We start from the raw sequence: 14,216 nt of genomic DNA on the forward strand, positions 1-14,216 counted from the left end.
GCCTCTCAAGAGTTTTCTGTAAAGTTGTGCAGAAGGAAGGGAGAATTCCACCTTGTGGTTTTTCCCATTACAGGGTTGCAAGAACACCTGCACTTGGCTGACTTCCTCTTCTCCTAAAGAGACAGGATCAGTCTCAGGCCCTGGACCTGGCAACCCTAGATACAACAGTCTTGCAGGAATGGGAGGATGCAGTGTTCACTCATTAGCCCAGCATCTCTAATGTTGGGTTCCCTTTCCTTTTCTGTTCTGCCCAGCTTTCCTGAAACTGGTGTTTTAAGCAAGAGGCTGCATAGCTTCCTACACCATGGACCACATTTGGCTCCCTGCTGCAGATGTTACTTTAGCTTTTAAAAATATTTTTTTAAAAAAGTAATTTGTTGTTTCCTCAGTTGGGTTTTTCTCCACAACTGCAGAGAAGTTTGTGTGAGAAGCAGTGGATGAGCATTTGGTGTGTCGGTTTCCCCCCCATCAGCATTGCTTGAGGAGAGCGCTTCCATCATCTGTGGGTTTCCTAAGGCAGCAGTCTTCAGCTTTTTCAGACCCAGGACCCACATTTCACCCAAGCGTGCATTTGGACCCATTTCTCGATTCTGTGTTTGTATGGTAGTGTAGTGCTGTTGTGACCTGCTTTAGATCAGGCCATAACCCGGCAGCAGGCTCCAATCCAACAGCTGAAGGTTGGTGCCCTAACCTCTCCAATCCCTTCCACGTTCCTCCTCACTCAGGTGTGTGGCGGGGGCCCAGCACTCACTCTCTGGCACCTGCGGTCGGTCACACCCACGACTGTATTCCCTGTGCCCCAGTGTCAGCAGCAGGTCATGTTCTACCAGGACCTGGTGAGTCTTCCACCCTGGGGCTTGGGGTTTGTAGCCTCCTGTCGCTGCCTTGCTCATTCTCTTTTGGTTCCTGCATTTCCTCTGTTCCTTTGTTGTTGCTGTTCATTCAGGCAGCCATTCTGATTTTTCCCTCCCATTCCCTCTTGTTCTCTTTCATGCTTGATTTTTTGTTTGTTTGTTTCATCCTCTTTCCTCACTCAAATTGCCTCCCACAGATTCTCTCTGCTGGCCACAGCCCAACCATTAACCACTTACAGATCAGTGGGGAAGTGAAGGCCCAAATCCCTTGCATCCCCCCCCACGTCCATTCTCTTTCCATCAACGAACACTCGCCAGAGCACAAGGTAACCATCTGGGCTGGGGTTGGCAGAAGGGAAGCAGCTGTTGGGCCTATTGTTCAGCCACTGGAATTCTGCAGTGGAGGTGGGGCCTGGGAGGGGAGGGGCTTAGATTTGCTAGACCAGGCTGCAGACTGGAGGGGGTGGGGCCTATGATAAGACCAAGTCAAGTTTCCAAACATCAAGTGGTTCGGTGAACGGGAGAAAAAATTTCACTTTGGGTGGGACTTGCCAAAGTGGTGAACTAGGGCTTTGGTTTGAAAAAACGCAGAGACCTGGGCAACTGAATGGGAAGTTTGGGATTCTCTCTCCCCGCTTGCATTAAAACATTTATATCCCATCTTTTTGTCCCATAAAGTGGGGCCTTCTGAAGGCAACAAATTTAAAATCCAGCTATGAGTAAACAACAAATTACCTTCAACAAATGTACATAAAAAAGTAAAGTAACATCTGCAGCCGGGAGGTAGGAAGTTCTGCAGTCTGGGTGCCACAACCAAGGCGGCCCTGTCTTGCAAACCGACCAACTCCACTTCCGCTGGCAGTGAGACACAGACCAAGGCCTCCATCAGACATCGGAAGGGAGGGTAGAGTCATGGGGGAGAAGTCTAGGGCAGGTGTGCCACCCAAGGCCCACATGCCTGCAGGGGGCAAGGCCCACATGCCTGCAGGGGGCAAGGCCAGAGGCAAAAATGGGCAGAGCCATTAAAGCAAATTTGACCTTTGTAAATGGAAATGGACTGCCTTCAAGTCGATTCCAACTTATGGCGACCCTATGAATAGGGTTTTCATGGTAAGCGGTATTCAGAGGGTGTTTACCATTGCCTTCCCCTGAAGCGGAGGCAGTGACTGGCCCAAGGTCACCCAGTGATCTTCATGGCTGTGTGGGGATTCGAACCCTGGTCTCCCAGGTCGTACACACACACACCCCTCTGTCCTCCATCCAGGCGAGCAAGAGGCATGAGAATTCAAGGACGCATCCCAGCCAGGCAAAAGACACTCTGGGAGGGTGCAAGGCCAGGCCAACGAGGGTGTGGAATGAAGGGGCGGCTGGAGAGGGGTGTGTGGGCTGGGGTGAGCCTCAAGGGCCACACAGAGATCTGAAGGGCTGCATTTGGCCCCTGGGCTAAGGTGTTTGCCTTTTTCTAATGGCCGAGTCTCATGCGTTTTGGAACAGTTGTTTTGTTGCATGGGAAGGGTGCTAGGGGGCAGAAATGGCACGACAAACATGCAAGAGGTGGTAGATGAGGTTAGAAGCAGAGGTGGGCCAGGGTGGGCATTCACCTGCCTCTAAGCCGCATGGCCCCCTTACCCGTCTCTTCCATTTCTCTCCACCATCAGGTGCTGACAGCTGCCGGAAGCAGCCACTGCATAGATGTCTTCACCAACTTTGGTTACCGGGCTTTTTCCCTCACCTTCACCTAATGCTCAACGAACTCTTGTCTTTATAAGCTGACACTGGACAAGGTGTACAACAGGCAGCCCCACTCTCTCTAGGCAGCTCTCTGCCCAGTGATGCGTGAACAGCTGCCAGCTGTGTTGTTGGCTTAGGAGGATGGTGCTTTCCACCAAGGAAAATGCAGACAATGAACCTGTCACCCCTGAGCACGTGTGCTTTGGGCGTGAATTTCATGGGTTTAAAGCTGTAGTTAAAAAAACAACCACCACCAATGAAAGGAATTGGGCACTGTCCCAATTTGTTGTAACCAGAAATCTCCACTTCCAGAACTGGAATAAACCTCAAGCGAAAAGCCGTTAAATCTCTTTCAAGTTAAGTGCAATAAAACATTTTTTTTAGACTGGAAAAAAAATGGACACATTTTGACTGCATGTTAGTATTGTCTTTATCCCATCCTTCAGGGCAGCATACATACTTCCCTTCTTATTCTCACAACAGTCCCGTGTGGTAGGTTAGGCTGAGAGGCAGTGGCTGGCTGGCTGGCATAAGATCACCCAGTAAGCTTTGTGGCTGCATGAGGATGTGGACCTGGGTCTCTTCAGTCTGAAGTCCAACAATTGAGCCCAAGGATAGGAAATCTATGGCCCTTCAGTCAGATGCTCTTGGGCTAAAACTCCCATCATACCTGGCCATTGGCAATGGTGGCAGGGCCTGATGGGAGTTGTAGTCCAATCGCATCTGGAGGCTTTACTAATTCCTTATCCCTGCTAGCTATTGCACCACAGTGACTCTCATTCAGGGTTGATGGGGCAGGAGAGCAAGAGTGTTCAGGGCTTAGCTGTCCTCACTGTTTGATGCCCCTCTCTGATCTTTTGTCAGATTTTGTCCACATGATGTTCAGGCTTTTACCTTTGTGGTCATGAGGACTGGAATCTCAGTAAAACTGAATTCCTTGAAACTGGGAAAGCTGGCAGAGTGGCTAGTTCCATGCTGCATGGGACAACAACAGTGTTCTTGTACGTTTCTAGTTCTTCACGTAGGACTCAGTCTCTATGCTTTGAATATTTCCATCTCCTCGTACATATGTTCATCCTCCATCCCCTTCAGCTCCTTCAGGTCTTCCTGATGCTTTTCTTTAAACTCCCGGAGAGCCACAATCTTCTCAGACACTTCATGGGTACAGTGGTCCTGCAGTTCATGATCTGGCATTAGGTACCCCACAATATCAGCCAGCATCACTTCGACCTCAAAGCGCAGGACCTCTAAGGCTAAGGGCCTGTAGGTAGTACTGCTGCATTTGTAGCGCCTGCGGAAGAGGTTGACGGCCTGTAGGAAGTAGTGAGGGAGGTTTCTCTTGATAAGAGTGTGGTTTAGGAGCCTCAGGAGGACCTGCAGGGAGGACAACAGAGTCTCCCAGTGTGCCTTCTCAGGATAGATTTCACAGCACCACAGCAAAATGGTCTGCAAGAGATGGAGAAGAGGGAAATGTAAGTCAGTTCTGAATGACCTTAGAATTTCAGACCTCATGGCTCCCAACAGCTTGGATAGTTTGGGTGTGCTTCATTGTTAGGTCAACAGGAATCTGAAGGCATCACACTGTCTACTCCTGGGCTAAAAATTTGTCGTCGTCCCCCCCCATTTTTTTACTAAAATAAGATAAAGTCCTTGATAACCAGGTTCTAGACATGCGCAAGAGGCCCCTAAGGATGGAAAACACAGTCCTGGCTATTGCTCGCTTCACGTCACACTTACTCTGCTGCATCACCCAGTGCAACAGCACCTTTATTCACCTTGAGATGGTAGGAAGTCAAGATTTTGCCGTACTCCGGCATCCATTTTGTTGTGTTGACAAACTTCAGCAGCCTCAAAGCTGCCTTTCTCTGCCCCCCGTCAGCATCAACATTCTCAAGCATCACGGTCTCGGCATGGCTGAAAGAGAACCTAGGCCCAGGCAGAGACTGGTTATAAGGACATGGCATGTATGGGAAAGCAAACTCTTTAATAGCCATTAACTCCTGTTCTTAGCGGAGGCAGAAGTGAGAGGCAAGCATGATGTCAGGCCACAGAACAGGCAGCTCAAAAGCAGGAGTTACTTTAAAGAGGATCAGGCTGAGGAATACTGCACCTCATTTGAGCTTGTGATTCTCCATCCACTTAGGAATAGGCACATGTATGCTCCGAAATGGATTTGGGTGAAAATTGTATTAAGAGGCTTCAAAGGTCTGAAATTTAGCAAACTGATACCAATATTTCTTGTCTTAAGATAAAAGTCATTTAAAATGGATTTTTAAAGAAAGCCCTTCAAAACTGCTGCTAGTCATAATGGCTATGCTATGCCTCCACAGTCAGAGATGGTATGCTTCTGAATACCAGTTACTGGAAACCACAAGAGGGGAGAGTGCTCTTGTGCTCAGGTCCTGGTTGTGGGCTTCCCAAAGGCATCTGGTTGGCCACTCAGAATATGATGCTGGACTGGATGGGCCCTTGGTCTGATCTAGCAGGGCTCTTTATGTTCTTAAAACCTGAAGTTCTCAGAGCCAACAAGTCAACTTTGACTACTAAACTTGCTGCAAGGTTCAGGATGGTATTGAAGGCTAGCCTTAAGAGTAGACGTGACTAATGTAGGTTCATCAATTTCAATGGGTCTACTTTGAGTAAATCTTAGTTGACTACAACCCTGAAAATGTACAAGCTTCTGCTTTTCTAGCATGGTCATTCCTCTCATCTGTTAGTTTGTTTGCTTTTTTACCTCCAAAATCCTCCCTGGGCTACCAGCTCTGGCCCAACTTCCTGAATGATTGCTGATTTCCGGAGGAAACTTTTCTTTTCGTTGGCCAGGTCCCCATCCCACCAGTCGGAAAGGTGGGTGAGGTCTTCTCTCAGCCACTGGTTGGAGAGCTTGATGGCCCCCTGGATGGCAGGCAGCAGCTTCACTGGGACAGTTTCAGTCCCTTCACAGAAAGACAGCTGAATGGCGGGACTCTCCAAATCCAGGGCCTCTAATTTGATGTTCTCTGTATAGGGAGCATACAAAGGATCACCCCAGGAATTAAGGGGAAGGAAGAAGGATAAATTTATTTATTTAATACGTTTTATTCACTGACTTTCTTGAGGGGTGTGTATGTGATCTGTGGCACGGTACACCCTGTAAATCATAAGAGTGAAGCAGTCCTAGCATTAGCACAATGTAATACAAGCATAGGCAAACATATCAAAAATTGTAGCGAAGCTATCCTGTTAGTCACCCAAGGGTCTAAAAGCCTAGGTGAACAGAGAGTTATTTAGTTGTTCCATAAAAACAGTAGGGACACAGTATGGCTGATCGCCTATGGCACCAGTTCCCAAACTTTTTTCCCATGGGCCACATGAACACTGCTGAGGGTCCTGATGGACCACTTAATTATTTTTGTCTGTCTGTTGCAAGTGTAATGCTAGATGCGGTATGATTTTTAATGCATTTCTATTGCTGCTTTTATTATCTATGGCATTTTATCATATTACAATTTAAACTCTCTGGAATTCAGATGTTAATTGTTCTTTACAGACAAGTAGCGGATCACCTGAATGAGGCTCATGCGCCATTGTTTGGGAACCCCTGACCTGTGGGACAGGGGAATAGAGTGGAGGCATACTGGCTACAGATGTCTTGATTTGAGCCCTAGGATAGCTACACACACAGTTCCTCTAAATGAGGAATGGGGAACCTTTTTTCCAGACTCAGAACCCCTTCCAGTTAACAGAAGACAACAGCTACCTCCCAGGTGGGCGGAGCCAGAGACAAAGTGGGGCGGAGCAACAGATGACTCGTTTACCTTTGTGTAGATCAGGCTACATTCCAACCACACAAAAGCTCAAGGTTTTTACACACACCCATCCAGACAAACGAGGCATTTTCATAATTAAAGACACATGCCAGCCAGGCAGAAACAGTTGAGGGGTGTGTGAGGCAGGGCCAGTGAAGGTGGTTGTGGCCTGGGCAGAGTCCTATAGAACTGGATGAAGAGGTCTGGAGGATCACATTCCCGCCCCCAGGCCTGAGATCTCCCAAGCATGCTCAAAATGTTTAGTCACAACACGCATACAGACACCATCCCCTTCTTAAGTTGCTTTAGTTAAATCAAGTGTGGGGCAACCACTGGCCCTCCAGATGTTGTTGAACCTTAGTTCCCATCCTCCCTAGCTATTGGCCGTGCTTGCTGGGGCTGATGGGAGCTGTAGTTCAACAACAAAGTGGCTAGCATGTGAAATCGGGGGAATAGGAGGAAGGAAAACCAAAATGCTAGAAAAATAAGTGTTTATTTGTAATACAAGCCCAACACGTTTCAGCCTTTGTATATTTAGGCCTTCATCAGGGGCTGTAGATAAAAAGGCAGGGACAAATTTACTTCCATGAGCATATAAAATAAAATCATACATGTAAAATCAATCTAGAAACAATCTTTTCACTTACAATAAAGGCTGGCAAGAAGTATCTTCCAATAAACAAACTGCTTTCACCGATGCAAACGCTTCAGAAAAGAGTTAATTACGCCTGTACATATATACCAAAGAACATATAGTAAAACCACTTAAGAATTGCTTGATCAGAACTGAAGGTAGAGACCATGTAAGGGAACCTGGATATATTCTGAATTTCATAAAAGAGGAAGAAATTCTAGCTCCTCATTAAAGCCACTAGGGGTCATCGTTTTTAAATCCAGAATCCAGGACATCTCCTTAATAAGACCTGATTACTTTCCCCATAATTTTGTTCTATTTCTTCTAAAACCCCAAACGTGAATTGACGTGTTTACTTAGAGAAAAATCGACAGATACATTCCTTAAGGATTGGAAGCCTCTCTTAGACTTTTTGTCGAAAGATCAAAATAAAATGATGATACTGGGATTTGATGATTAATTAAGACAGCTTATGGAGAAAAGGGATTCTGTATGTACATATTAAGGGACAGGTTTGATGTATATTATATACTTATAGCTGATCTGTGACAAATCGGAAGTCAACCATTTTATTTTTATTTTTTTGTTGTAGTATTGTTATGTTTTTTCTTACTTTGTTTTGTTTGTTTTTTGGAAAAATTTGAATAAAAACTATATAAAAAAAATAAAAATAAAACCCCAAACGTGAAATCGGCAATGGAATGATGACTGCTGATAAAGTGGTCCACTAAGGGTGCCCCAGATCTCTTATTTCTAATATTGCTGAGGTGTTCCCCATGCGTTTTTTTACAATCCTTGACGTCTGTCCAACATAAAGTTTCTGGCATCCACACTGAATCACATAAATGACACTGGCAGTGTTACACGTTGAAAAATGACTCGGAGTATACTTTTTGTGGTTGATGGGATCAACAAACTCTGTCATATGTGAATCTACAGTAGGCACAATGACCACAGCGGTGGTGTCCCCTGGGTGCAGTAGTGCCTCGTAAGATGTTTATAGTGGGATGGATGTAGTCCTTAAACTCACTTTTAATCAGAATGTCTCTCAAATTCCTGGTTCTCTTGAAAGAAATCATGGGTTGTTCATGACAACCAGGAATATGCCGTATAATATGCCAGTGCCTTGTAATGAGTTGGTGACATGATCAAAAGTCAAAATTGCAATTTAAACAATCAGATCCTTTCTGTATCGTTTGCTGCAAAAGATCAGTCATTCTCTATGGGAAGCTTTGTTCAAACTGCCCTCAACAACATTTCTAGGGTACCCCCTCTTATATAAATGATCTCTTAAAATGTGGGATTGCTGTAAAAAATTTTTTTTTCAGAAAAGCAATTACATTTGATCCTTAGAAATTGTCCATATGGTAAATTCTGCCTTAGGGGTTTTGGGTGGGAGCTGTCATACTTAAATACGTGTTCCTGTCTGTGGGCTTCCTATATATTGTAGTGCACAGATGGTCTCCTTGCTTCTTAATTAATAAATCCAAAAAGTTAACTTCCTCCAAGCTATGGTGGAAATCAAATTGGATGTTGGCACTCCTACTATTAACCTATTCAAAAAAAATGTTTAGACATTCAATAGATCCTCTCCAAATCAGGAACACATCATCTATAAATCTCCACCAACACACAAGTTGTTCAGAAAAAGAACTAGATGACACAGTAATGTTTTTTTTCAAAGGATTCCATATACAAATTGGCTATTTTGGGGGCCATGGGTTATCCCATGGCCACTCCGTTAATCTGCCAATAATATGAATTGCCAAACCTGAAGTAATTTTTGCACATTGCTATTTCTGCTAATGTGCAAAGAAAATGTGTGGGGGGATGTCTATTAGTGCGCTTCTCCAAAGTTAGCCAAATGATATCTAGGGCTTGTTACTGGAGAATATTGGTGTAAAGAGATCTAACATCCATAGTCACCAGGACGTCCAAAGGTTCTACAGAGGTGGACTGTATCTTATTCATAAAATCTGTAGAATCCCGTATGTAGGATGGAATACTGGGTATCAACGGTTTCAAAAAATGATCGACAAACAGCTGTCTGTGATCAGGCAATTCTTAAGTGGTTTTACGGTCTTAAAGTTCTCCGGTATATATATATATATATGTACAGGCGTAATTAACTCTTCTCTGAGGCGTTTGCATCGGTGAAAGCAGTTTGTTTATTGGAAGATACTTCTTGCCAGCCTTTATTGTAAGTGAAAAGATTGTTTATAGATGGATTTTACATGTATGATTTTATTTTATATGCTCATGGAAGTAAATTTGTCCCTGCCTTTTTATCTACAGCCCCTGATGAAGGCCTAAATATACAAAGGCTGAAACGTGTTGGGCTTGGATTACAAATAAATACTTATTTTTCTAGCATTTTGGTTTTCCTTCCTCCTATTCCCCCAGGAGCTGTAGTTCATCAACATTTGAAGGCCCACAGGATCCCCACACCTGGTTTAAATCATTTATACCTCTCCCTTCACTGCTTCCTCTTGCAGCGTTGCTTACCTAAATTAACTGAATTAAATAATAATTTAGACAGAATGGTAACTTGATTAATGGAGTTAAAAAACGAGAGCAGGAGAACCAAAGCCTTGGATAAAGAGAGGAATTAAAGCTGCAATCCAATGATCCCTGGAAGGATGTTTTGGGTCTTATTTTTTGAGGGTGGAGAGAGCGGTCCACCCTCTTGGGAGCCCTCCCTGTTGTCATGGAAACCACTGTGGACCCTTGCCCTACACTTCTCAGACATGGGTCAAAACACAAAGAGAGACATGCTGAGGGCACATCAAGGGGCAGAGCTCCCCCAACACCCCCCTGAAATGGAGAGGGGAAAAACATGTATTCTTCCTGCCATTGGAAAAAACAAAAAAGCCAGCAAAGGTGGTGAATGGGGAGTTGCAATCCTGCTCCACCCTCTCTGCTGCTGTGGGCTCAGCAGGCCTCTGGATACGGTGGATCATCAGCCTTTAGTTCTCCCTTCCCACCCACTTTAGATTGCCGTGCTCATAATGTTAGATGATGGCACCAGAGACACGAGAACAGACACCCTGGGGAAAGCATTACGCAGGTGAGATGCTACCACTAAGAAGGCCCTGTTGTCCGGTTAGTTGCCTCACCTCCAGAAGAAGTTATTTTCTTTTAATGCAATTTTCATCTATCTTAATATCTGGCCAGTTAATTAAGGTATCAGAGAGGACAATAAAGATGTCTCATCTGCTCGTTCTGAACATTTTCCACATTTAAAGGAATTGGCAATACGTCTCAAAAATAAACTCACGTCTTATCCTGTTGTCTATCTTGGGTACTCGGGAGGGGAAGAGCCTTTGCTGGAAAACAGGATCTAATCGTCAAGGAGGAAAATAGCAATAATTCAGGGAATGCAGATCAATTCAATTAAAAATATTTTCATCTATTATCTATTTGAGGAAGGGATGTAGCTCAGTGGGACAGCATCTGCCTTGCATGCAGAAGGTCCCAAGCTGAATCCCCTGGTTCTCCAGGTAGGGTTGGGAGAGACTCCTGCATTAAACCCTGGAGAGCTGCTGCCAGTCAGTGTAGACAGTACTGAGCTAGATGGACCAATGGTCTGACTCAGTACTTGGCAGCTCCCTGTGTTCCTATATGTATACATGAGGAATAAGCAACCATATGCCCAGTTCGGTCCCCAAAGTCGTCTTCTCCCAAAGGGAAAAGAATTGTTCTGCATTTTATTCTTGTTGGACTTACCGTTCTGCCGAGGATGGGTGTATTCTGGGAAGGCAGGAAGGAAACGTATGAGAAAACAAGTTAAGCGAGAATTGGAAATGGACTGATATTAAGGTCCTGGCCCACCACCTCTACCCACGTTTATTCCTGACAAGGGTTCCTCTGTTTTTAACAGCTGTATGACAGGCGAAATTTCATTTCAACAGCTGCCGCGTTTCTTGGCATGGTGCTGCAATGAGACGTTCGTTGAATTTCTGCCTGTTGCTAGGTATTCCAGGAATTAAATTGTGTGGTTTACAGAACTATGTGCTATAGCAGCGATGGTTCAGCCCAAGTTTGGAGTCCTAATCTGCTCCCCCCAGCACATTTTTCTGTCTCCCTCAGGACCCCACCAATAAAAATGGCAGCAGCAATAGGGGGGATTAAAGGGTGAGGAAGACACATCACTGTTGCGCTTTGTTTTTTATGTTTTCCAAGTCCCTCAGCGGCTCTTTTCATAGCAAGAGACTAATAAATTGAACCAACAATAATAATTACTGGGGCAGGTGCAACCCAATGCTCTGTTTGGAATGCAAATCACCCCCTCTCTGGTCATCACATCAGTTATTTGACGAGTACAGAGGAGATGATAACCCTCTCCCCTTGAGCTGTTCTGTCTGCACAGCTCAGCTCAGCTCAGGAGGGGCAGCTATGGGCCTACCAGTCCGAGTACATGAGAAGAGTGTGGGGTGGCCATGCCCACTGCTGTTATGCAGCCCCTGGAAGGTTGGTCAAGGGTGAATACAGCCCTCAGACCAAAAAAAGCTAGCCATCCCTGTAGTATAGGCTTATAGGACTACTCTGCCCGGTAAGATAGTATTCAGCTCTGTGAGCTTCTGGATTCCCTTTGCACTGTCCAATCAACCTGGCTATACCTGGGTCCAAGGTGATTTCTATATATCGGTGAAAGTCCTTCAGGATTTGAAAAGGGTCCAGATTGTGGTGGCTGAGGCTCTCCTAGGAAAAGAGAAATAAAGCAGGTTGCCCTGTTTTATAAACCAAGCTGCAGAGAGAAAATCCAAAAGGGATGAGCCACAAAATTAGTCAAAAGCGAACTGGGACCTCCAGCTAGGCCTTTTCACACACTGGTTTACTGTGGAAAATACATCAAAGAATCCTGAGAACTATATTTTGTTAAGGGTGCTGGCAACTGCGATTCTGTGAGGGGTAAACTACAGTTCCTAGGATTCTTTGGGGCAAATAATGTGTTTTAAATGTATAGCGTGTATTCAGCCATTTTAGTTCAACAATTGATATGCTGGTTTACATCTTACTGCACAATCCAAACCCCAGATCCACTGGGATGAGCAGGTTTGGATCCAATGGATTTTGGGCTGCTCTGCTAAGCCAGGGCTACACCTGTGTAAATCCCCTTCCCTGGCTGAGCTGGAGCTATCCCCAGATGGGGCTACACCATCATAGTTTAAACCAGTTAAACTTAAACCGGCATAAATTATGTTGACTTCCTATAGTTTGGATTGCTCTGCCCGTCTCTAATTAGTGTGCAGTTAGGACATAAAAGAGATGATAAAAATAAAATCAGTTAAAATGGCTGCTGAAACAAAAAGGTCTTAGTTAGGCATCAGTAGTTCAATAGGGAGGGGGCTTGTCTGATCTCAGCTGGGAGGGACTTCAACAGAGTTATGGTCCCAGTATGCTAGTTTTTAGTTTATATTGATATTTAAGAGGATTTCATATAATTATTCTGTGCTGCTTTAAAATGTGGATTTTAGTTTGTGAAATTTCAAGAATGTCGTAAACTGCTTTAGAGACTCATTTGAAGAATGGAGCAGAATATACATTATTACTACTAAAAATAATGTTGCATGCCACCCCAATCTCCAAGCAGTGAGAGATTTCCAGGGGTCCCTGCAGTTACCCAGGGGTTTGATTTCCTGGGAAAGAAGGTCAGTGGAGTCTGTGGTGTCTTTGTGAAATATGGTTTATTTATTTACACACATTCCAACCTGAGCTTAAGATGGAAGGGTTCAAAGCACCAACAGTCCAATCTCTTGCTTTTCCATCAGGCCTACAGGAGGCACTCTAAAGCCATGGTGCAGAGACCCAGCCTCTCTGCCTGCCTCCAATTCCCAGCCTTTCCTCAGACTCAACTCAAAACTCCTGAAGAATTTCAATAACTAGGATCTCCCTGGCCCAGTTAACGGGCACTTGATAGGCCCATTAACTCACCTAGCCACTCTATTAGACTAACAAAGGGGACTCATCTGACCAGCAGAGCAGGTTTCTCACCCCCAGGTGCAGAATTCCAAGTCGGAGGCTGGAAGGGGACTCCTAGAAATCATCCATCCCAACCCCAAACCCATAACAATAATAATGGTAAAGTTCCCACGGCCTACTTTGTCGAAACCTACCTTGCGCTCCTCAAATTCATCCAGATCTGTGTCATCCTCCTCATCTTCCAGGCGCGCTGCTTGCTTATGACAGTGGACTTCCACGTACGTCTCTCCTAGAGTCTCGAGGTCCACAAGGACTTTGGTGCCTGAGCGAAACACGGGCACCCCTTGGTCACGGAAGATGTAGGTGGGGAGCTTCTTTTCGTAACTGCCAGGATCGTTGGCGATGCCCCCGCTTTTCAGTGCCAACGTGGGGTTATACCTCACGGGGATGAGGAAGTCAAAATCGTTGGAACTGCTCTCCGTTTGAAGATGCAGCCCTTCCCTGTAGCTGCCCACTGGGACGGGGTCCTTGGGGTATAACCCGCTGCTGGATTCATAGGCCCACTTCACCATCTTCTCTACCGTGCTCTTCACCACATAAAAGTTCTTTCCCACCCTCCAGTCTTTGTCCCCTAAGAGGAAGACCTTGTCGGCATAAAACCGCTGCAGGCTCTTCTCTCCCTGAGCAGGATCCTCTTCGCCCATCGTAACGGATCTCGCTAAAATCCTCCCCGTCTTGTTCGGCCTGGCTCTCCTTCCCTCTCTGAAGTTTCACTTTCCCTTCTAGCCCAGCCCTGTTCATTCATTGCGGCTTTTTGCCCTTGACGGTCTCAGAGATGGGGGAGGGACAAAGGAGAGAGGCAGGAATTTTTAGTTTCCTGCAAGTCAAAGGAACAGTTAACTCTCAAAATGCAGATCTTCCCTCCCCCCACCCCCACCCCCACCCCGGATAAGCATGTGAGGTACATAGCCGAGCCAACAGTGAGCTGAGCCAGACATTCTTGGGAAGGGTTAGAAGCCACTTCAACAGCTCCTGCCTGTTGGATTCGGAAAGGATTCTCTATAATATGGAGCAATCATATTGGGCTAGGTCTATACATGCGTGGCACAAGAAGGGAATGAATTGGCAGAATGGACTAGATAATTCAGGCTACAGCAAGGCATATGGTTTTAAATGTTTCCCCGTGTAATAATAAAAATAAGAACATAAGAAGAGCCTGCTGGATCAGGCCAGTGGCCCATCTAGTCCAGCATCCTGTTCTCACAGTGGCCAACCAGGTGCCTGGTA

The 14,216-nt window shown here is 45.4% G+C and overlaps 2 protein-coding genes across 5 annotated transcripts in view; one reads left to right on the forward strand and one right to left on the reverse strand.

Moving 5' to 3' along the window:
• THOC6 (THO complex subunit 6) overlaps window positions 1-2,986 on the forward strand; it is a 12,488-nt gene extending 9,502 nt beyond the window's left edge. For 2 of the 4 annotated variants that reach the window (XM_061589886.1, XM_061589887.1), the window contains exons 11-13: window positions 726-836; window positions 1,052-1,180; window positions 2,513-2,986. In XM_061589886.1, coding sequence (XP_061445870.1) covers window positions 726-836; window positions 1,052-1,180; window positions 2,513-2,596 — 324 coding nt within the window. In that variant the 3' untranslated portion in view covers window positions 2,597-2,986. The remainder of the gene's footprint in view (window positions 1-725; window positions 837-1,051; window positions 1,181-2,512) is intronic. The other 2 variants (XM_061589888.1, XM_061589889.1) reach the window with 2 other exon arrangements.
• LOC133366607 (uncharacterized) lies at window positions 107-13,820 on the reverse strand. Its single transcript, XM_061589884.1, has 7 exons — window positions 13,124-13,820; window positions 11,627-11,708; window positions 10,734-10,757; window positions 10,285-10,347; window positions 5,320-5,584; window positions 4,361-4,511; window positions 107-4,031 (listed from the first exon to the last, which is right to left on the reverse strand). Exons 1-7 carry the CDS (start codon window positions 13,631-13,633, stop codon window positions 3,621-3,623), a joined length of 1,506 nt encoding a protein of 501 aa, XP_061445868.1. The 5' UTR covers window positions 13,634-13,820; the 3' UTR covers window positions 107-3,620.
• Between the last annotated feature and the right edge of the window lie 396 nt (window positions 13,821-14,216).

This window comes from Rhineura floridana, chromosome 11 (assembly GCF_030035675.1).
Source record: "Rhineura floridana isolate rRhiFlo1 chromosome 11, rRhiFlo1.hap2, whole genome shotgun sequence".
Lineage (NCBI taxonomy): Eukaryota > Metazoa > Chordata > Lepidosauria > Squamata > Rhineuridae > Rhineura > Rhineura floridana.

Coding starts and splice junctions, on each gene's coding strand:
- LOC133366607 (XM_061589884.1), bottom strand. CDS start 13,633: ATGGGCGAAGAGGATCCTGCTCAGGGAGAGAAGAGCCTGCAGCGGTTT. Junction 10,348..10,733: donor CACCCATCCTCGGCAGAACG/GTAAGTCCAACA, acceptor CTTGACGATTAG/ATCCTGTTTTCCAGCAAAGG. Junction 4,032..4,360: donor TGACTTCCTACCATCTCAAG/GTGAATAAAGGT, acceptor CATCTCTTGCAG/ACCATTTTGCTGTGGTGCTG.